Source organism: Mesocricetus auratus, unplaced genomic scaffold (genome assembly GCF_017639785.1).
Source record: "Mesocricetus auratus isolate SY011 unplaced genomic scaffold, BCM_Maur_2.0 Super-Scaffold_100008, whole genome shotgun sequence".
In the NCBI taxonomy this organism is placed as follows: domain Eukaryota; kingdom Metazoa; phylum Chordata; class Mammalia; order Rodentia; family Cricetidae; genus Mesocricetus; species Mesocricetus auratus.
In genome coordinates this window covers 33,768,820-33,793,568 of record NW_024429192.1, presented here as the reverse complement: position 1 = coordinate 33,793,568, position 24,749 = coordinate 33,768,820, and the positions used below count along the sequence as shown (strand labels likewise).

Here is a 24,749-nt window from a genome sequence, read left to right as displayed (position 1 = left end):
TTGAATGATGGTTAAAAAACATGGTCATTTCTTAAGGAATTAGAATCACAATCATTTTTCCCTTTCCAAAACTACAGACACCATTCTGCCCAAACATACAACCCCAGATACTCGAGTGCTGAATCATACAAGTCAAATTTCAGTAACATGATTCTCACCTCTAACATTTAAACTATAAGTAAAATGAGTACATGCAATAATTATCAGAGACAGCACTAACTACACACTGGACAACTTCCTTTTAGAGGTTTCCTTTCCTAATTAGAGGTTTTGATATTTTAATTTTTTTAAACATTCCACATACCGAGTTCTCAATCACTCTCATTAGTAAATGAAATAATTTAAGAATTAACTAGAATATGCTATTTTAGAGAATTGGGGACCCATCAGATTGTATTATTCAAAATGTATTATCACAACTGTCTTTCCAAAATGATACAATTTAAGCAAAGAGGATTGGATCCTCACTATAAACAGACTATTAAAGAGCTAGCAGAGAAGAGGATGCTTATTATGCGTGATCATGACATACAAACGGCGACGTTTCCCTTAAGGTAATACTTCTGAAAGCAAGTAAATATATATATATATATATATATATATATATATATATATATATATATATCCTCTTCAGAAACAAGCTCTAAGTTGCATTAAAACTAAAGCAGCACAATTTAAGCGGCCTTTAAAATAGAAAAGTCTACCTACATCTGAAGTTTCACTTCGCAATTAGCCAGAAACACCCGGAACAGTCACCTGTCAATCTTCCAGGGTCTATGGTGTGCTGCTGATAACAGAGAGCTGCTAAAGCTACTTCAAATGCTGCTGCCTTAATGGCCCCCTGGGGAGCGGAGGTACAGTCGCGGAATACATAACTAAATGTCTCACACAAACAAGTTTCCTCTGCATTGTGTTACCCAAACAATGTCTGGGTGGTGGACTTTAAAAGGGAAAAGGCTAAGAGGCATTCGTGTCTACAGTAACACAGAAGGAAATGGCAAGGCAGCCAAAGCATAATGACGGCTCAAGAGAAAGATGAAAACAGATGTATGGAGCCTTTCAAGCTCCGATAGACAAGCCCAATTTTCACTAGCGGTGATTCAAATGGTTTTCACTAAGCTGTCTTTGGAGTGAGTATTCACAAAAATAGCGTCTTTTCAAGACTTGTATAATTACTGATGGGCAAAGGCAGCCAAACTCTTACAACTAGATGCTCCTTTATGGTAACTTAGCAACGATAAACAGATGACTCAAAGTGTGCGGACTTCATTCAACACTTTTCTACTCATGACACATTTTGCAAATGTATCTCGGCGAAGGCTCATATTGATTAATATATGTAAATCAAGGTTATAGGGGAGAAACAGTAAGAATGAACTGTAGTTAACAAAAGGGTAAAAAAATAATCAATTTTTCTGCATCTTACACAAGATGTCTTCAGTCTAATCTAACAATGATCTCTCTCCATGGTCCACTAATGTCAGCTTTAACCTAAATGATTTCTGGTCAAAATGAAAAGATTCTCCTTTGGAAATGAATACACAATGCAAGGAAACGTACAAATCTAGCTCAGATTTCAGAAGACTACATTGGACTCACTGCACTGTCACCCCTAATCCTAATCATTTTTGTTGGCTGCAAACAATGACCCTAAATAGAATCGCTGTGTGCTGAACACTGAAGGTGTCTGCTGCATTTGCTCACAGTCGAGTGAAGACATCATTAAATCAGGACCTTAAGGTCAGAGGAGAGCAACTGACAGCCGGTGATGAAACAAGACAGCACTGGACAAGTCTAGGCAGGGCAAGAGCTGCCAGGAGAAAGAAGGTGTCTCAAGGTAGACAGCTGGAGAACAAGGAGCTTCATGCCTGAGTCTTACTTTCTAAAATATTTATGCATTTTCTGCTTGAGGCTTAATAGTTTGATTTTCTTCCAATACTAAAAGTTGGTTTGTTTAAGATGTGATCAATCAAACTACAACTGAAAGAAGAATGACTCACTGAACACATAAAAATGACAGAAAAAATGAGAGCACAACTCACTTTTTTCTTGTAATATAGTCTAAGCAAAGGGCAGATGTGCAAATATGCATTTAAATGTCTATGCTCAGCATATTAAATTTGTTTGATCGTGTTCTTTTTTGATTTAGTAGAGTTGTAAGAGTGGCTGGTTGCCAAATCTTCTTCACTGTTTTACCCCATGAGGCTTGGCCTGGTGGTACTTTAATAGTCAGAAGGATGTCACAGAACCGCAAGCTATGCAAATCCCAAAAGATTCCCACTTCACATTAATGATTCATTTCAGGAAATCTGTACTAAGTTAGATAATTAAACAACCTCTTAAATTGGCTTTGCAAACACAGTTAGTTCCCAAAATGAAAGGAGACACTGTCTTCTCTGCCTTGAACTCTGCTTTTTCTGAAGCGCCATGGATCCACTGAGGGTTACCCCCTTGTTTGGCCAAAGAGGCTCTGCCAAGACTCACTTGTCTGCATGCTAATTCTTCTTTACCTGCTGAAGATTCTAACTCACATACTACCTTATTCAGGTGAGGTGCCTTTTCTCTGCATATCCCAGGGGTCCTAGAGGGTACTTCCCAAGTCAAATTCTTCTCCAGACTTCAAGCAACCTGAGATAAGGCTCAAAGCTTGCAATGTGTCCATTCCCACTGCCCACTACAGCCATCAGGCTCATGAGCATGCAGGGGTACTTGTTAGATATGAATTTATTCCTAGTCCTGTTTCATAAATAATACATGTAGACACACGTATTGTAACTTGAACATTTCTGTGTACTGCCTTTAATTTTTCTCTACAACTATCAAAAGTTTATAACCTGGATCTAATCATGAATGATTTCCCCACAACTTATGCCTTTTAAATTTTTCTTCAAACCTTCATACTTGAGCACTGCATATCCCTTCCTTCCATTCCAGCTCCTCCTGTGCTCAGCCTACCAAACATACAACCTTATTCTCTGCATTACTACTGTTATGCACACACACAGCTCCACCCCCATACACACCCACAGCCCCTACACACACACACACACACACACACACACACACACACACACCCTCCATATCTATGGTCACCACACTAATAACTACATTGATTCATGTCCTACATTTTGAGGACGTGGAGAGGGGATCGTGTCCTTACCTGAGGTCTGCCCTTATCAATAAGGTTTGTTTTGGGATATTACTTTAACTACGTGAGATGTGTTACATTTGTGTATGTTATGGAATATTATTTTAACTAGGTAAAGGTGTGTTACATTTGTTTATGCTGCATTTGTTTAACGACGTAAAGATGTGTTGCCTTGCCTACTACAGAGGCTCTCATAAAACGTCTATGCTGGAAGACTTCACTCATCTTAAATAACTTTTTAACAGAAAATTAAACAGCAACACTTCAACTCCCTCTTCAATTTCTCCTTTTCTAACATGTTCAAGCACATTCACATATATACACACTTGCCCACACACAGGCAAACACACATGTAACACAGTCATACTAAGTAGCAGTATTTCAGTTAGAAAAAGATAATTTGGAGCTACTACCTTTTCCTTAATTATTCTTACAGTGATTATGCCTAGCATTATATCTGTGAGATATACAGAGATATATACATTTTAGTTATCATTTTAAATTATTAAATTTTATAAATTTGTTTTTAAGTTATTTGCTTAAACACCTGATATGCATAAATTTAAATATGAAAATGAGTACACTAGTGCAAACACTAGCAACTACTTCTTAGCACTATTAGGCCACAGGACAACTTTACTGCTTGATAAAATCAAAATAAAAACAGTAGAAAATGAGCAGCTGCATTACCTTTAAGACACGTTTGATGGAGCCCAGCACGAAGTTTCTTTCTGGGTGCCTCTTGTTCTGATGAAGCCAGTCCCGATTTAACACCTTTTCCCCTTCTTCCAACACACATTTCTGACCTTGGAAGTAAGGCTTCTCATATAAAATCCAGCTGAGCAAACAGAAGCACAAGGTGAGCTGGCCTAAGGCAGGGAACTGAGAAGGTCACAGACTGCTACATGCATTTCTGAAAGTTAGGTTAGTTCCACTATTAGCAAAGAAGGTTACTTTTGAAATAATACAGAATAATTTAAGTGTAAAAATTAGAAATAAAAATACTGAAAATGGGAGGGGGTGGCAACAAGGCTCAGCAGTTAAGGGGACTGGTTGCTTGCAGAGGGCCTGACCTCAGTTCCCAGAACCTACATGATGGGTCACAATCATACATAACCCCAGAAGCACCTCCTCTGACCTCCACAGACACTGGACATGCATGTGGTGCACCTACATGCATGTAGGCAAAACATATGAAATGAAAACTATTAAATAAAATTTAAAACACTAAACACTGTATCACAATAGAGGCCTGAATGAGTATTTATGGACAAATATACTTTAATATGTCACATACACAAAACTTCACATTTATGTAAAAATAACTTAAGAAGTGACCCAAGTTCCATTTCTGTCTTAATGTTTCTACCACTGGGTACTACAGACATGAATCCATTTTCTTTCACGAAGACAACAGTACACCACATTGTTCACAGTCCACATACTGGCCAGGGCTAACCTAAACACTCGACTTGGAAACTCTGGCTCCACTATGTCCACAGGGCAGTATCCATACTAACTAAGGAGGTTTTTCCCTCATTTGTAGATCATACTAGGAATTTCTGAGTTGTTGAGCATGTCAACTCTACAAATAACTCCATGTGGCCTTCACATTCCATAACTTCCCACAACTCTGAGCTCATTTTTTCAAAGCCATGTTTCATTCAACTTGACTTGCAAATCTATTCAGATAATACTGCAATTGTAAAATGGCATTGATGGTATACATTAGGTCATGCAATCCACTGCAGGCATTAAGCACTAAAAGCAGCCTACATAGTATGTCATAGTAAATAAGAGGAATAAGTTATAAAACATTACTAATGTTTCAAATGTCCTAGTAAAGTGAGGAAAGAGAGTATGACTTTAATAAAAGCTACAAAGAGCATAATTGTAAGAAGTCAGAGGTAATTTTAAATAATCGGTTGTAACATTTCAAAAGGGTTCTTACCAGCCCCTTACAACTTTTATCAGTGCCCCGTTCGGGAAAGACCACGTTGTAGCATCAGAAACATTACCGTAGACCTCTTGTTTATATTTACTTCCATGGAGATCATAGATAATCATCTGTAACACATAGTAAGTAGGTGGGCATAGTGACTAATTTTAAGGATGCACAGAAATGTTGGAAATGTCAGAGAACATAAACAATAAAATTCCCTGCATGAGTAAAGCAGATGTTTGAAGTATTTGCTGTAGTTATTAAATCCTTAACTTTAGAAAAAAATTAAAAACTCTCACTAAGTCAGTCAAAAGTATCTGTCTTCAAGTCCATGAGCCGGAAAGTAACCAAAGTTTCAGCCCACAAGAGAACAATATGCCTACCTTCCCTGGCCTTGGATTACACCTCAGAGCTTGCGTATCAACATTCTGAAATAGTAAAAGTGGAAAAATTAAGATATAGCTGGGGGGAAATATATATATATATATATATATACACATACGTATAAACACAGAGAGTTCACATTCTTCACAGTTCTAAACCAAATTTGTCACACACTTATCAGATAAGCATGGCCATGTATGCATGCTTCAATAGACTAGAAGAAAGTAACGTAGTGTCCCTGCCTTCAAGAGGTCCACAGCTTGTTAGGAACAAACAGAGGATCCCCCTGTAGTAACAGTTTACAACATGGACATGGCACCAGCAGGGAGGGGAGGCTGTGGCCTAGAGAGGCTCAGAAAGAGCTTCTTGCAATGTGTGGCATTAAAAGAACTTAAAAAAGAACTAGATTTTAAACAGTGAAAAACTGGGGTAAGTAACAGTGGAGGAATTTCCAGGAGAGCAGCCTTGACAGTTCCTTAGGGTGGAAGCATGGCAAAAACCAAGAGTGGAGAGACAAAGCTGAAAACAGCCCAGATTTTGTGTCTGTGAAGAGGGTCTGCTGTACTTGATAAGCAGTGGACTGGTACCAGAAAACCATCGTGTCATCTAATACCATCGTTTATTTTAAAATCATCTTGGCTTTTAGGGTAACTGCTCAGTATCCAACTATTACCAAGTTGCCAAGGAGGTTCAAGGACAAAATACAGGCTTTCTAGAGGATTCTCTAAGAAGTTCCATGATATTGGCAATGCCAACAAAGAAAGCCCCATGTTCAAAGATATTCCACGTTAGACACTTGCGTGTTTCTAAGCCAAGAGAAACCCTTAATTGATATTGACAGCATTTTTTTCAGCTATAATGTGGCTTTTTATCCTGTTTTCCCCCACTAGACTGCTTATCACCTGCTTTGTGTGAAACACCTCACCAAAGAGGGCGTGGCTAAGCAACAAGGTAAAATGTTACTGAACACAAATTTTCCTTACCTAAAGAAGCTAAATGAGGAGTAGCATACACACACAGTAAGTAACTCGAGGAATTCAGTAAACTACCACTTCATTTTACGTTGAAATGTTAAAGAGTCTTTAAGCAATTTTGTTTCCTTGTCACAGATAACGAAAACATATGCTATGACATGCTTCAAAGAATAATCAATTTCTAAAGAACAAAATTTACCCCTCCAAGGACTCTGTGTGTGTGTGTGTGTGCATGTGTGTGTGAACTGAACCCTGTCCTTGTGGGCTACACGGCCACTCCACCAGTGATCTCCCCATCAGTGTAGTATGCACACAACTCTTCTATTTCTTTTCTTTTGATACAGGGTCCCCCCACTAAGTTGCCAGGCTGGCCTAGAACTTGCCATTCTGCTGTCTTATCTTTCCAAGACTCTAGGCCACCATGACAGTGCTCATCCCAGCATACCGGTTTTCTTTATAAGCCTTCAGATAGTCTCACTACCAAGAGTTTAAAAAAAAAATCACGGTGACTTACCTCTACATAGGGACTCATCCTGCCTGCGTGGTCTTGAACGCGGAAGTATTTGGACACCGGTTCCTGAAAGGCGCCACCATATCTGGTTCCCGTTTCCAAGGAATGTGTCCTGGAAGTCTGCAAGTACTGATGATAGGCACTCTTCAGGGAAGAGTGCAACTTAGAGGTGAGATCCGATTTCTGTAGAAGTGACGCCTTCTCTGGCCACAGGCTGAGCTGCAGGTTGGAGGTCGTTGGTTCACTGCGTTCCTCATAGGGCTTGGAGATTCCAGTGCTTTCCTGGTCATCGTCAGGGTAAAAGGAGATGGAAGGATCTGCCAAGTGGAAAGTGACACGCTCCTTCCTTTCAGCTCTCAACCCTTTCCCCGAAGCTGCTGCTGCTTCCTCCTCCTCGTCCTCGGCCACCTGCCTGTCATCTTCATCAAAATTTCTCTGTAGGCGCTCTGACACCGACTGCAGGAGGGACAGGACAGACGAGGGCTGGTTTGCACTCTCCCTTGATTTTGTGGAGCCATGGTGACCAGGCGAGACCTCGCTGGACAGGACGTCCTCCTGTGAGCTGTCATCCTCATAAATGGGACTCAGGGCTAAGGGATAAATTTTGTACCTTTTGGCTTCCACTGACAAGAACATTTCTGAATTGTCACCATCGAAGGCCTCACCCAGTTTACCTTCTTTCTCAAAGTGATGAACCAGGTCAGTTCTGCTCTCAGACCTTTCACACGCTAGGCCGGGCATGCTGCTGGAGGAGGTGTCAGGGAACAGGACAGACCGTGTTTCTCTCATTTCTGTGCGAGCGTACTTGTCCTCCTCCTGAAGGGGCTCCTCATACAAGATGGTAAAGGATGAATTCTCTTGTTCGTCCTGAGAAATAAAGGCTAAATTTGCCTCTTCCTTTTCGTCAACATAATCCAGATCTCTCCTCTTGTCGTATACTGCAGAAACAGACTTTATTTGGTTGAACCTTACCACTGTGTCCTCCTCCTTAAACTCTGGCATCGCTAAGGCTGGGTAGCCCTCGTAATCCCTACTTAACGTGGGTGATTCATATCCACGGAAATGTGAAGCCAGCCGGTCATCGTGCAGTATCAGTCGTTCCTTTCCCTCAGCAGGCTGCTCTTCTGTTTCTTCACTCTTCTCCATGTATTCTTGAGGACCCTTTTCGCTTTCCAAGATAGGATGCATGGCCTCCATTGGTGAAATGGTCACCTCTGGTGGTGTTCCATTTGTTTTCTCGGTGGCTACCTCTGGAGGTGACACTTCCAGGTTCTCAGTACGGTCACTAAAACCTTCCAGGGCTGTTACTTCCATTTCTATTTTAGAAGGCACAGACTCAGTTGTCCCACTGAACTCTTCAGGATCCCTTTGGACCCTTTTTTCCAAAATATCCCAGGAAGAATGCACTGCCTTGTGGTGTGTGTCTTTCATGTCTAACAGAAATGGGACCGTTTCAGCATTTCTAAGGACATCTTCAGCATCCTTTTGGTAAGTACTTTCCATTTCCAACACCAGTCTCTCTGTCTTTCCACTAACCCCGTCAGTGTCTCTTTCATAAATATTTCCCACTTCTAGTGTAATGGGCATCCCTTCAGTTTTGCCCGTATCTGCTTCAGTGTCCCTTGGGTAAATATCTTCCATTTCTAACTCAACAGGTACATCTACCCCATCAGTCTTTGCAACATCACTTCCTTCATCCTTCTGGAAAGTGTCTTCCATTCCTAATGTAACAGCTGTCACTTCAGCCTTTGAAATAATCCCCTCACCATCTTTTTGGTAGACAGTTTCCACTTCTGTCATAATGGATGCAACCCCTGTCTTTCCAACATCCCCTTCAGCATGTTTTTGGTAAATATTTTCCATCTCAATCGAAACAGGCATCACCTCAGTTTTTACAATATCCCCCTCAGCATCTTTTTGACAGATATTTTTCATTTCTGACATAGCAGGCATCACCTCAGGTTTGCCAGTGCCCCCTTCTCTATCCGTCTTATAAGCTTTTTCCATTCCCAACGTGACAGGTAATTCCTCGGGTTTTTCAACATGTATCTGAGCATCCATTTGGTATACACCTCCCCTTGTAAGAATGTCAACCTCTGGCCCAGCTTTTGTGATGTTCAATTCAGCATCCCTTTTGCATGCTTTTTCTTTATGTGACATATGAGGGGCTGCTTCATGTTTCATAATATTCAATTCAGCATCCCTTTTACTGGGGCTTCCCATCTCTAACATGGAAGATATAAGCGTGATTTTCCCTGCATTTACTTCATTATCCTTTTTGTGTGCTTTCCCCAAGTCTGCCATTGCAAGGGGTGTGCTTTTACTATGTCCTGGGAAACTTTTTTCAGATATGCACACAAGACTGTCAGACAAACTGCTTTTGGAGGTGCTAGGCATATGGATGTCATCATTTGCAAATGGAGGCAAGTTGAAATTTAATACAAGAGTTCTAGCATCTTTTGTTGTCATTTTGTGATTATCCACACACACTGTTTCTGCTGCCTTTTTACAGTCCTCACTGACATATAAATGTGGCTTCACTCCATCATCCAACCTTGTATGGAGCAAGTCTTCAGCTTGTAAAACAGCCTCAGATTTCTGCAAATTTATAATATCAGACTGCCCAGCTCCACTTCTAACACCTGGGAGCTGCTGATAGGGAACAATCTCTCTTCCTTTAATGGACTTGGTGCCACTAACTAAGTCACTTACAGAGGACGAGAATTTACCTGATACTTTATTGTCACTAATTTCACACGTGCTTTGATTTACTGCCTGTTCTGATACCAAGAACTCCCTAACTATGTCATGTGGTTTAACACCACCACTGTTCAGAATCTCTGCAGTGTTCGCCTGGGGTTCAGTGGCCCAGGTATCTTCAGCATCATCTGTCAAATTTTCTTGGGCTGCATAAATAACCTCATTGACTAATTCTGTGGTCTGTTCTTCTAACAGAGAAGATACTCTATCAAAATCAAAAAGAAGATTTGTCTCACCAACTGTAGGTGAAACACTGTCCTTCTCTTCTCCTTGGATTTCTGACATATTCTCCACACTCCTCTCTTCCAAGCGCTCTTCTGGTTGGATCCCCGCTAACGACACTTCTGATGAGATATCTTCTTCCACAGTACCTGGATTCATTACATCATCTTTGGCTGGATGCTCCTGGCAGGTCCCGGCCGTGTGTTTGGATTTCAGTTCTTCCCTGACAGAACTGAAAATCTCCTCAAGCAACGTGTCAGCTTTTGAGAGTAAACCACTTTTGAGTAAAAAGTGGTCATGTGCTCTTCTCCTTGCTTCTGTCTGAAGATCAGCAGATGCTTCAGAACACTGCTGGCATGAGCTGTTAACTGACACCGGTGCCCCAGCAACTGTTCCTGCCTCTGCCTTCATGGGACTGTCAAAGGAGGCAGTGGTTGGGAAAGTAAGAGACAACTTCCCAGTCTGAGTCCCTAAACATCCCTGACATGGAGTCACTTCTGACCCCTTTGGACAAGGCGTCTCTAATTCCAAATAAGCACTATTATGGCCCCGCAGGTCAGTAACAGAAGCACCTTCACACGTGAGATTTACAGTAACTTTTAAGGAATCGAAATGACTTGGGAGATCATGTGAACTCACAGCCACTGTGCTATCTTCTTTCGAATGACAAGAGGAAGAAGAGGCAGCACCAGAACCAGCACTCAGGAAATTAGCGTTTTCTCTGTGAGATGAGCATTCCCCTTCTGGTCCCAGCAGAGAAGGCACACTGAGTGAGCTACTGTCCTCAGATGTAAACAAGTTTTTCTCCAAATAGGCACCAGAACCCAGAAAAGATGAATATACTTGTGTGGTGTTAGTTTCTTGGAACTTTGAAGAAATATTATCTGAATTCGGTTCTTCCATTTCAGAGACACTAGAACTCTTTCGAGTCCTACACATAGCCAAAGATGGGCTGGTTATGCACACGCTAGCTTTACAATTCTGTGCCATGTGCCCTGTGGATTCCTCCACTGGACCAAGAGGTACAATCCCAGGCTGACTGCTTTTGAGAAGAGAAGCAGGGTTATCTAGGATGTCTACCTCTGATTCTTGTACACTGTGACGTTGAGTAGCAGGAGACATCCTAGCCTGGTGACTCTCTTTAAAGCCACGGCATAAATGCATCTCTTTCATCTCTTTGTGATCCACTGATTGACCATTTTTGTCCTTTTCAATTTCTAGAGAATTTAATTCTGATAAAACTATCTCAGCTAGCTCGCCTGCAACTGTTAACTGAGAAGAAGCAAGTTCATCTTGAGAAATATCTCTGGGTCCTGCTTGAGAAACGGGCAGCTTGGACAAGGCTTTTCCTTTTCCAGAACTCAACGCAACGGGGAGGCTGCTCTGAGCATCAACCCCTACTTGGAGTAACATCTTAGCAGTTTGGGTTTCCAAGGAAAGAGAATCAGCCTTTTCTGAGGTGCTACTTGCCTTGGTGTTTGAAGACTCTGCTTTCTTACAACCATGATATGGAACAGATGTGTGGTCCTCAGAGATACCTCCATGTTCCAAGTCCAACAGATCCACCCCAGCTAAGTGAGTGCCAATGGTTTCAGGACCCACAGGAAACTGGCATCTGTCAGGAGGAGTTTCCTTGGACTCAGTGCTTACAGATGTGCGTCCAAGGGGAAGGGCCGGAGTGTCTCTGTCTGCAGCCTCAGAATGGTTTCTCACATCTTGACACTCACTAGGAGAGAGAATGTTGCCCTGTCCAGTTTCACTGGACAGAGACTGCTCACTCCTTACGCAAGGGAAATCCAACTTGCAGAGCATGTCCATTCCAGAAACACAGGTGGGGGGTGAGGCACTGCGATATGCAGTTTTGCAGTTGAGGTTCAGAGCTGTCTTGGCATCAGGGAAAACTTTGGCTTTTTGTGGTTTCTCCATGTTTAAAGAGGATTCTGAAATAGGATTTCTATGAAGTTCAAGATTCACTTTAGGTGCTGTCTCACTTTCTACGTTTACTACAACTGCTGAGCCATTGGTGTATTTTACAGAACCAGGGCCCTCCTGATTTTTTTCCACACTGTGAGTTTTGACATGTAGCACCAAATCAAGCCTTTGGGTTTCTGTTTTACACAGTGGCTCAGTATCTTTGGGTAAGGACTCAATTTTGTCTTCTGAAGCTCTTATATGACTTGAAGTTGTGGGCTCAACTCCCGAGGTGCCTTCTGCTTCTGGCATGATTTCTGAAACCACATTTTTCTTTGAGTCTTGGGCAGGTAACTTCTTTCCTTCACTAACAAGTTCTGAGTCTGTCACAGCATGTCCCTGGAGGGTGGTAATGCTGGTGTGACCGACATTCTGCCTTGATGGGTTATCTGCAGCTGGCTTGTCACAACACTGACTCTCTGGCGACCGTACATCTTCATGCCTAATTGATTTATTTGGACTTGACAAATTTGTACTTTCCACTTTGGGACTGTCACTCCCATCAGATTTACTAGAGAAATCAGAAACAGCAGGTCTCTGAGGCCCAACGTGTCCCTCTCTTGGCACTGACATGCCATCATTCATCATGGAGCTGTTTTCTCTCAACGTATTTTCTGTTGCAGTTTTCCTCTGAAATTCTGGACAAGGGGCTTGGCTACTTTTACTTCCTATAAACAATGATGAAGAAACCAAACTACTCTCAGTCTGTGAGTCAGATTCCCCAACAACATAGCTGGGGTTATACACAGAAGAAGGGGAGGCCCAACTTCTCCCAGAGCCCCAATGGCTATTTTTATCTACAACAGTCTTAGATGAAGCAATATTCTGCAGTTCGGGGTTATTTTCCAGATGGCTTTCCATGTTGAGATTTATTTGGCTGTAGCCAGAGACTTTTTCTAATGGACCTCCAAGCAAATATCCTTTGGTGGCTACCTCTTTACTGGCTGACGATAACGGGGCCACCACAGTGTCCATTGTACTTCTAGAACCATTGTGTGCGTGTGTACTTGGGAAGCTTTCATCTTCTCTGTCTAAGTGATTCACAGTTTCCAACACAGTCTGTTGCTTCAAATACTTCCTGATTTGTGTGGGGCCTCGATATGTTGCATATGTTATTGAAGGCTTCTCTGGTTTACCAACAGTGTCTTTTCTGTGAAAAGAGGCAGCATGGTATCAAGCAATATAATTAATATCAGTACACCAGCAACTGTGAAGTATATCCTTCAAACACCATTTCTCAGCTAATAAGTTTTACAGAATATTCTAGTATATTTGTTAAAATTTACATGTTTAGTCAAAAATAGTGAAGACTCGACAAACAGCCTTCGATTATCAACTCAGCATTAATGTCTGAGGTCCTCTGAACTGTTCCTTCTAGTCTCGCTGCCCACCTATGTCTAATTGTGGGTAACAGAAAGAACACAGAAGAAAAAACAAGGCTTGGGTTCTTGTTCTAATCCCCAAACACACTACCCTAAGGGAGAACACTTAATGCTGGTACCAATAAGCGTACATATTACTGACTTCTCCAACAAATTAGAACATCAGGGCAAGTATCTACACCTCTTATTTTTCATGTGGATTTGAGTGGTGACTTTTTTTGGGAGCAAGTTAGAGAAGTTTTCAAGAAAAACAAGATGTGCCACTTACATTTACCACTGGTTAGGCACTAATTCCATCAATGACAGAATTCTTAGCAATTTCCTCTCATATTATCTTTTTTTTTTTCAATATTCAATCTGTAATGAGTGCTAAATTGCTTGCTTGGGTGAAGGTAGACATCGTAATGGAGTTCTGTACGGACTGGAAACCCAACTACAGCAGAAAGTTTCTGATGTTCTCACTATCAAACTTGCTGTGAAGAATCTACCTCTAAGCTCACATATAAGCCAGGTTGCTTTGTAAGCCCCTATAAACACTATTTGTAGTCTCTTAATTTTATCATGAAGGGAAAGTGACCTTAATCCAAAACTCTAAGAATGAAGCTTGTAAGTTACCTCCACCACCAACTGAACCCTTCTACTAAGATGGACCTTTTATCTCTGGCCTTCAAATCCACAGACCGCAGTATTTACCACATTAAGGTATAAAGAGCTAAGAAGTTTTTTCCTCGCTATTCTGTGAACTAACTGAGGAGACAAGGTGCATCATCATCAGCCCTGCATATTTAAAAGACTTGACAAAAGAGCTAGAAAATAGCATTCATGTAATGCCTTGTGTGAATTCATGCATGGCTGGTAATTATTCTAAATGTTAAGCATTTTATGTGTGTGTATGTTTTTGTGTCTGAACATATGTACATGTGCCATGCAAATGCAGGTGTCTGTGAACATCAGAGGATGGCATGAATCCCTCTGGAACTGGAGTTACAGGCGTTTGTGAACCACCTGAGCCGAGTGCTAGGCACTGAATGTAGGTCCTCGTCAAGAGCAGCAAATGCTCTCAACCACTGAGCCATTCCTCCAGCCCCCAATACCCTGATTCTTGAGGGTGATATCAAAGAGTTCATATTAAAATGTAGGACTCTGAATATAAAGATGAGTAGTAAAAATATTGGTTATATGCTCTATGTGGCTTTTTCAGATAACACTTATCTAATCTAAAACATTATTATAGAATTCATATGAAAAGTAGATAATCTAATTAGAATTAGTATTCCAATGCATTTAAAAATTGTCACGTTTAAAGCAATATTAAGAAAGCTAGATTTATCTCAATGATAAAGCCACATACCTCTCCTTTAGTATATAAAAACTTCAGCATACATCTTAAATTTTATCTCTCTCACATCTATCTTAAATTTTAGCTGAACTGGTTTATTTCATCTCATATAAATGCTGGCTCCTAAAATCTTACCACGTTGTAACCATAGACAAGAAGGAAAAAAAAAAACCTGTTCCATTCATTATAAATCCAGCAAACTAGGTCCGTACGGCAGTGGCTTTCGCTACAGCATAAGTTTCAGACAGGATCAAAGAGTTATTAAACAAAGCCTGACTTTGGATAAGGCAGCCTTTGTAAGAAAATTTAAGAAGACACAAACAGGGGATGGAGGTGGAGTAGTGATTAAGAACACCTGTTGCTCTTACAAGGCACCTGGTTCCATTCTCCACATCGGCATGGTAGCTCACAATCACCCTTACTCCAGTTCCAAGGCGTCCAAACCTTCTGATTGCCCCATAGTGCACAGACATCCATATGAGGAAAATCGTCACACTTCTCAAAATATTCACATTTGAATGTTCATACAGAATATTAATATATTCATAAAATAAAAACAGACAAAAACAAAGGTAGTGTTACTGGCAAAGCCCATATTGGCATATATAAATTTTTCAGAAAATTTTAAGAACCTTTTAGAACAACATACTAAAATCCAGATGTCAGGATAAATAACAGCTACTATCATGTTTTTTCTTTCAAAGTTATAGTCTTACTTAAAACTATACTAATGTACTTATAAAACTATATATTTTAAAACCTATTATCAGTAGTCTACAACCTTTTTCCAAAATATAACCCAAATTTAGAAATGGGTAACCAAAGGAATGAATGTTCATGATGCCAATGAAACAGGAAATAGATAGGAATCAGAACCTTATCTTCCATGTATAGTAAATGTAGATAACTTGTAACCAGCTCTAGAACTAGATCGCAAAGCATTTTTATCCTGTACAATAATTACAAACTTACTATAACAATGTCCTGTATGGTTCGGGATTGTTGAGAGGGGAATTGGTGTTACATTTTTATGATTTTTAGGAGTTTCTGCGTAATTTCAACTATGATGATTTTAATGCCGTGGCTTAAAATTCTAACCAGAAAATCTTCTGCAGCACCCTGGATGGAAAGTCTACTTATCTGTAACTCATGTGTGCATTCACTACATGAAGCAACTGGCACCTTTAAAGCACTCAACATCAAAGTCGTAAGCCTGCCTTTATGCATTATAATTAGTGGCTTCAGCTCTGAGCAGCCATCCCACCGTGATTTAAGGATCAGTCAGCCAACACTGTCTACTTTCTACATTGTTGTTTCAGAGGTTATAGCAGAACCAATATAACTGAATAATGATAAAACATAAAAGGTCCTATTTTTCCATTATTTTTAAATAAAATAGAGCTGCTAAAAACGTGTGACTTTATCTGCACATGGTGACACACATTCCCAGCCCTTGGGAACCAGAGGCAGGCCAACTCTGAGTTTGAGGCCAGCCTGGTCTACATAGTCAAGGCTAAATCACATCGAGACCCTGTCTTGAAAAAACAAAAACAAACAAACAAAAGCTAAAAGGTTTATTTTTCACAAACTGAACAGAGAAAATAGAATTTTATGTATGTAGTTATGCAAGTGATCTGCATCTTATTCTTTATCCAAAAAATGTGTGATATGATCCTCCAAATTTTTTTAATTATTTATTTTTATTTTATGTACCCTGGTGTTTTGCCTGCAAGTATGTCTGCATGAACCCATTGGATTCCCCTGGAACAGGACTTATGAACAGTTGTGAGCCCACATGCGGGTTCTGGGAATGGAACCTGGGTCCTCTGGGAGAGCAGTCAGTGTTCTTAACCACTGAGCCATCTCTCCAGCCTCTTGATCCTCCAAATTATAGGAATAAAATAAAATACTAAGAGATTACAAGTATTTACAAAAACAGGCATAGATTACCGAGACATTAGTATATCATGTGAATGTTGACTCAGCCTCTAAATGCTGTGCTAACACTGTGCTACAGTATGGGTAAACTTGATACACCTGCTACTTAAGCCAAAGATGTATTGTTTATCAAAGCAAATTCTAGCAGTCTGCAAATAACACCTAGGCCTTTAGAAAATGTATTTAGTAACTGACTTTGGAAAAACATGACTAAGCTACTCTTTAAGCAATCTTTCCTTTCAAAGCAATTCTCTTTTATGGTAGGGAAGGCTTCTAATGAGGTTTAAAGGAAAGCAACATCACTAACAAAGATGGTTGCTTGACAAAATAGCTCGTCATGATGATCGCGAATCTGTGAAAAACATAAAAGTGTTAACAGAATTTAACCAATAGGGACTGTCTCTATTACTCTGTAAAGTCCTTTTGTTTAATGGGACAGATGCTTAACACATTTCTCCATCAAACAGAGAAATTCTTCATCAAGGAGAAAAGCAAAAGTACTTACCACAGTCACAATAATATGGGGGATGGAAAATACTCTGTCTAGTATATTTGAGCATTAAAAAAAAACAAGTTTATACCTGTTGTTTAATCAAAGGAAGAAAAAGGAGTGTTCAAATGCTCGTTAAATTCAAACAAGCCTCTACTTTGTTAGAGATGTGTAAGAGGTTCATAAATCCACTTTCATGAAGATAGCTGATTTATTGATTCACTTTTTTAACCCTGTTTCTTGGATTCCATCAAAAAGAAGGAGGAAAAGAAAGAGGAGGAGGAACAAAGGAAAGAACGAGAGAGAAAGAGACATCAGGAAAGCCGGTGAGAGAGACAGCAGGAGGAGAAATGCCAGTGAAGCAATGGGTTACAAATCTTGTCAGTTAGCTACCTCAGATACACATGGCAAGCACACTGCCTGTCCTGTCAGTTAGCTAGATACACATGGCGAGAGAGCACACTGCCTGTCCTATCAGTCAGCTACCTCAGATACACATGGCAAGCACACTGCCTAGCCTGACACAGTAGGACGTCCCGGCTGGAAACACGCATGCCAGGGAATCTTGACTTTAAGATAACTCTTCAACTAAGACAAACCTAGCAACAGCAAGTATTAACACTATCTCCTAAGGGGGCGCAAAAGGCCCAAGGCCACGTAGAGAATATACACTATCATGTCTTTCCCAAGTCCTTCAATTAATGAGGATTCCCACCCAGACTCAAAAAGACCCTACATTTTTGGACCTAGCTTTATGTTTTTTCTTTTGCCCAAATAACTTTCAAACTTACTTTGGCATATCAGTGGATTCCTGTTCGCTGTCTTGTGTTGTATCCAAAGAAAAGGCGTCAGACAGTTCTGAGGAGTTGGACTCTTGTTCGTCCACAGGAAGTACCTGAATCTTCACAGGGCAGTCAGCAATCTCCTTCTCCCTACAGATCCCCTCCTCAGGAGGGCCACTGGGAGTTTGTGGGTCTTTTTCAGATTTATCCTGGTCATCTTTGAGAGAAGACTGTTTAACTTCCCCAAGAGACGACTTTCCTGAGATGTTGAATAAGTTCCCAAGAAACTGAAAAAAGCTCTCTTTGGGCTGTCGCTCACTTTCCCCTGTTTTGGCATCTGGGGCAGAATTAGAAAGGTCATTTGGCTTTGGGGGGTCATCCAGCAGTGGAAGAATGGCAGGCTGATCAGCATGGTTCCTTCTGTCCTCACCCTGGGGAATCTGCAAACAATAAATTAGCATTGTCATACCAAACAATACAGACTAACTAGACAGCTAGTACATGGCAGAGGCCAGGGACACATATAAGACCCAGACCCTCTGTTTCTTCACGCTGTTTATGACCTTCTTACATCAGAGTTGGTGCAACTTAAACAAAGCTGTATAGTAACATCACAAAGAGACATATGGCACTCCGACACCCCAAACATGTGTAACCAGTCTAGGTTTGGAAGAGGTGACAGCAGAGGGTGTAATAGGCAATAGATGGAAGGGAACCCCTGTTGGGAACTGAAGAGTTGACTATGTAATGTCTGTCTGTCTGTCTGTCTGCATGTATTGTGAGGCATTCGCCTTTAAGGGGTTTACTATAACTGGAAAATAATTAGGATGCAAAATTGAGAAGAGTGAGAATGGAGATCAGGGACAGATCATGGCAAACCTTACAGGTACTTAAATACGCCCTTTACCACTATAGAGTTAGTGGGTATTACTTCAAATACTTGGTAATTAGATAAACCCACCCTGACTGCATCATTCCAGCACTGTATTAATTCATGATGCTGTTGTATTATGTAAAACTGCTCCACTAGGTGGTCAAGAAAGATGGTAACGTCAATTCAGAGTAAAGGCCCACTGAAACCCTTCGTGGCAAAACATTAAGTCCTGATAGGGAATTACGTGCAAAAGAAGGAGGAGTGCATTGGGTGTTCTTTGAAGACACTGAACATCTTAAGGGCATTTTACCTGCTCAAGTCAATAAAGCATACCCACCCACATTCATGTGAACTGCTGGAGCTAAGATTAAACAGGAGAGCAGAGTGTGCTGGCATTTCACCTCACATGCTTTCAGGATTCCAAAAAGCTCTAAGCAAATGTGCCAACTCAGCCTGCCTTGCAAACATGCTTGCTCGCACAGCTGTGTACTGGGAAATGGAATGCACACCCTAAAGTATCTGTCACTCACCATGCTCGAGAGGCCTCATAAAAGGAAAACTCAAGAGTGAGTCAGTGAGATCAAGGTGAAACCACCCTAGGGGATGGCAGACTCACATGACAAAGTTTGGTAAGAATCAGTCTTCAAGACAGCAAAGCTATCACGATTGTTTGTATCATTTGTTTACCCCAGTCTGTTTTAACCCAGCTTTGAAACAGCTTTCAAAGGGCATTCCATTAACCACTTATCAAATACGGCATGCAGCACTAAAAATAATGCTGAAACATGAAGATGAGCAAAAAAGTCGGTATTTTAAGTTGGTGGCAGTGGTGGTATTCTGATATCCTCTCTCCACCCAGCCATCTCACTTCCTGTCTGTCTGACAGACCTCCAGATCTCTATGGTTAAACTAGTGGCAAGCTCCATTCCCTGATCTTCAGACAGGCTTTATTTGTAAAAGAAAGATATCACCACAGGTGGCCACCTGAGAACATTGTATTTTTCTTTTCCTAACAAGTTATGACTAGATATAACTTGTAACCCTCTACTGTTGGAATACACCGGGCTTTCCGAGTCTCTGTGGGTTTCATCTGTGATCCCATCCCATTTATTATCACCTGCCATACTCACCCTGTTCATCCATACAATGCCCTCCATGCCCGCCTCAGTCAGGTCAGAGCAACCCTTACCTCAACTGCCGCATAATTTGGCAAAAGACTCGATAGTTCGCTCATATATATAAGACACTTTTTTTTTTTGTCTTTTGACTACTTCATTTAATTCATTCTAATTTCCAAGCAGGCCATTTCTCCCTTGGTCAGACCAGCATGGTGAGTGTGTGATTCACTCTTTGCTGTAACTTGTAACTAGCTTGAGGGACTGCTCTTTCCTCTTGGCCACTTGGAGAAGGTGACCTATGGGTCACTGACTATTATTAAAACGCTTGAGGTGCACAAAGAAACCAATGCTTGTATCTCTTGGTTTCCCATTCTCAGCTCCTAGGATGTCTCAGTTACTTCATTTTCCCCTCATAACCTTCTGAGAATGCTTTTCTCAGCAATTAGAAGAGTCTCAGCAAAAAGGAAGCTTCTAACTTTAGAAACAAATGTGAACAAGCAAGAACATTTAACTGAAACACCTACAATAAAATCTGCATTTCTATAGTTAAAGTTTCAAGTCTGATCTAAAGCAGCTGTTCTTTGCCATGGGCCCGGAAAACAATGAAGTTAGGCCAACCACAGGCTCTCATTAGGTGGGGCCCACTTCCTTCTGCCAATAGGCCTGTTTACCATTGTTCTAAGGAGTCAGTAGAATACAAACACTGAGATTCAAGCAAACAATAACAAACATTAATTCCAGTTATGCACAAAGATACAGTCATTCTACATATAAAATATAACTGCAGAAGGAAGGCATGTGTTTTTTAGAATCTCTTGCTTCTTTTAACACAGTAAGTTGTGATGTGTGATCTTTAAGTTCATCCGTCTACATCCACTCTGCTCTGTGCAGTATAAGGAAATAGAAGAAAGAAATATTTGTACTGGTTAAGACTCACTTAGCTATGTATGGTCTTCAGGGTGTTGACAACTGAGCAAGATGCTGATCACTGGGGGTGGGGAGATGTCTAGAAAAGGGTGGTGCACGATGGAGGAGGGATAGAGACTCATTGGATAAAGAAAATAATTTTTCAGCTGGCCAGATCCAAAGTGTGACATGTGAGATGTGAATAACGTGTACTACAAGGTGAGTGCCGCAGAAGAATAAAGGACAGAAGGAAAAAGGGATCAAAGGCAGAGCATTAAGGGTGGGGTAAAAGACTCAAAGTCACGAGACGAGAAGAAGTCAGGGAGAACACCAAAGCCGGACTAAGTTGTTCCCTCCAGGATATTAGTCTCCAGACAAAGGACAAAGTAAAAACAGAAGGGAGTAAGGAATGCCAAGACCACAGCCAGACTATAACAAAATGAGGACTGTCCCCTGGCAGATCTCCTGGGAACTTTTCATTTACTCTTCTTTCTGCCTACACAATCTTCCCTTGGCTCACCCTTAACTCCTTCAGAACTTCTTCTATAGGTCTTGCCATCACCATCAAATCCTGTATTTCAAACCTACCTAATGCTTTTCTCTATCTTTATCCTTTTGTTCACTAGTAATTACACACACACACACACACACACACGCACACACACACACACACTTTCTTCCTTTAGAAAATAAAATCCACAAATGTAGAAAGCTCTATTTTACTCATGGGAGCATTTCTAGGTACATTGAAACATGTCTAAGAGGTGCCCAGATTTTTGTTGGAATATAGAAAGTGAGCAGACTATGAAGATAATTCAGTATGAAACTATTCAGTTATAATTGCTCAGAAGTTTGTGACTCCATTTCTAAACTCAAGGTGTTAGGCAGTGAGTCAGCTGCAATGAAACAGGAAAAGTCATAACACAGAAGGGACTCTCTGAGGCTTTAAACCAGGAAGAATGACAAATGGTCTTTTAAGTTCCAAGACAGAAGGGGCCTTTTGTTCCTGTTGTGTGTGGTCAGCTCTGCACTTGTGGGAAAGGAAAGGCTAAAAGTTTCTAGAAGTAAAGTAGAAAGTGATGGGATAAAGTGAACAATTCCTAACAGACCAATAAAGGGAAAATATTAGGCTTAGAGAGAAATAGGAACATTTCTCTTTGAAGTCAAGGACAGTGCTAAAGCCTGAACAATTCTGTGTGGAGAGTTCTGCAAGCACGTGTGGTTCTGATGCCAGGCACAACACAGGGGTCATGAGGAACAAAAAGAGGGGCTTGTGTGAAGCTGGGACTTGGGTCTCCTCAAACGAAGCGCACTTGGAAAACTGTTTCTGGAGTATGTAACCCTAAATCAGCAACAGACTAAGGCAGTTAGTTCAAAGTAAACTTTAAAGTATTTATTCATTAAAAAATAACGAATAGGACACTATGACTGAATTTGGCCAAGAAAATATACTCAAACTTCTGTCATTGTGGAACCCACATTCTAGTGATACAAGAATTTTTAATAAATCTAATCAGCATTATCATCTTATTTAACAGCCTGTAGCAGGTGGGAGGGCTATTATACCAACATACTGGCTAGCATTTTTAGGATGTTGGGACTGTCACCAAATGAAGATAGCGGGTGGAAAAGAGAAGCGGCAAATGACTCTCCCTACATGACCTTGCTTGGTCCTCCTATCCACATAGCTACTGCCTTTTTTGCACACAAGGCCAGCCCTTCAGAACACTAACCAGCTCCTCTGCACCCTCAACTCCAGGGATCTACACTCACTTCTGCTCCACCTCCTGGCCCTGTTTTTACCCGTAACTATTCTAATTCTGGCTTTTCATGTCAGGCAAACCCAATCTTCCACTCATACCTTTGTATCTTTGCAATTCTTACCCACTGATATAGACGGACTAGCATACCAATTTTCTAGCCTCGGAACAGCCTTCTTCCTTCAGCCTTATTTTCTTTCAGTTCTCAGAAACATTTCCATCCTCTCCACCCAGCTGTTAGGTACAGCCAGTACCCTCAGATCCTGTCTTGATCCCTGGTTACTTCCACTGGTCTCTCTATTCATCCCTGACCACAGTAAATGCAGTTTATCTTTTCCACATTGGCAAATGAATCTCGGTTTGAAATGAGCTTCACTGGAAAGTCTCTTGAACCCTTTTCACAGTCCTTAGACTAAGCATCTAGTATCCATTCACACTAAGTATCAAGACCTGCATTCTATTTGAAAGTCATTTCCTCATAGTCTGGACTTGACTTCTCCTCTACCTGCATGGTGGCCTCTGGCTTACTTCTTTCTCTAGCTGTGCATACAAGGAGGAAAGAAAGACTACCCCTCCCCACACGGATTCTTCCATGGGGCACCATTTCATCATCCCTTGTATCTCCTTGGGGATGCCAGTTACTTGTCTACTCTTCAGTAAGGCTCTACCAAGAAGTCTGTGTTCAGATACACTGAGGTTCTTTTCTCTCCTCAGCACCAACATCCTGAACAAGGCATTACTAACCCTGACATCCTCTCTTCTTTTCCCTACCATAATCACTGCCTATGTCCCTGCAAGCTGACCTGTTCTCCAGTCACGCTCTGAACCACGCTTCCTCAAAGACACTGCCCCATGTGCTACCTCAATGGACTGGTTTCCCTCAGTGTTGAGACGGCATACATCTCCAGAACAAGGCAGACTCTAGCTTTGGTTTAATCATTCTGCAGTTCCCCTTCCTCTTTGACTATTCTCTCCAGACCCTTCCAGATCACCTCCTGTAGCAATCTCTCACACAGCATTTGCCTCCAAGTCCAGCCTGGAGGCACAGTCCTTTCATGCACTCCCTGTGAGATTTCATTTTCTACTGCATCAATTGGGTGATCCTCAGATTTGTATTCTCAGCTCAAACTCCCTGAGATAAGAGAGCCCGTACATCTGTACAGGCATGTCTCTCCAGTTCTTGGAGTCGTCAATGAAACCTTAAAGGCAATACTTCTGGAGTGAACCTGACCTTCATTGTTCCATATTCTCAGAACTCCAAAATCTTCCCGTGGTGTTAGTGTCGCCTATAGCCTTGTCAACTGACTTGCTTTTTGCCTCAGTTTTTTCCCCGTTCAGACAAGGGCCACAGGAATCTTGTAGGCATTAAATCCCAACATTCTTTAAGTAGAGAGGATACTGGATGTAAAAGCACAAGGAAGTAGTATGGACATGGTAACATAGCTTTAATTCCATCAGCCAGAAGACAGAGGCAGCTGAATCTCTATGAGTTCAAGGCCAGGCCAGGGCCACACGGTGAGGCTTTATCTCAAATAAACAAGTAACAACAGTAATAAAAACTTTAAAAGAAAGCTAGAATGAAATAAAGGAAACTCTACTTTGAACGTACTGTTTCTTCGGGGGTGGGTAGCGTGTGTGTGTTGTTTATGTGCATGCGTGTATATCTTGCTTGGGTGCGCTACAGCCAGAGGAGGCCATCAGGAGTCCTGCTCTATTACCCCCCACTTTATTCCCATTTCTGACAGGATTTCTCACTGTACCTGAAGATAGGCTGGCAGCTAGCAAGCCTCAGTGATGTCCTTGTCTCTGCTTCCCACAGTGCTGGGGTTACAGGTGTACACTGACCACGATTGGCTTTTTATGTGAGTCCTGGGGATTCGAACTTAGGTCTTCATGCTTGCAGGAGTACTCTTATCCGTTGAATATCTCCCTAGTCCCCAAACATGTTATTGCTTATACCTACTACCATTTGGGAGGAAAAGACCAATTGTGTGTATAGCCCCAAGCTCAGGATACAGCCATGATGGTACATTTTACCAAAGACAATGAAATGAGAAAAAGGAAGGGAAATGGAATTTGAAAAAAGCCATTCCTTCCTATTATGGTACAGAGATTTCTCCAGTTTGAGAAGAGTCTAATGTTCCAGAATTAATGTTTGATGCCTCGGGGTCAAAGGTCCTCACATACATCTAGAGCATATACCTACTTCAGACTCAGCTTTCATTTTAATAAAATTCTTCATAACAAT

General features: G+C 41.2%; 1 protein-coding gene across 1 annotated transcript in view; it reads right to left on the bottom strand.

The window, feature by feature from the left end:
• The window catches only part of Crybg3 (crystallin beta-gamma domain containing 3), a 103,850-nt gene that overhangs the window by 44,035 nt on the left and 35,066 nt on the right, over positions 1-24,749 (bottom strand). Inside the window, exons 3-7 of the mRNA XM_040750611.1 lie at positions 17,853-18,283; positions 6,963-13,062; positions 5,474-5,518; positions 5,100-5,215; positions 3,839-3,986 (exon numbers count right to left, since the gene is read on the bottom strand). Of these exons, the coding sequence (XP_040606545.1) occupies positions 3,839-3,986; positions 5,100-5,215; positions 5,474-5,518; positions 6,963-13,062; positions 17,853-18,283 (6,840 nt within the window). The remainder of the gene's footprint in view (positions 1-3,838; positions 3,987-5,099; positions 5,216-5,473; positions 5,519-6,962; positions 13,063-17,852; positions 18,284-24,749) is intronic.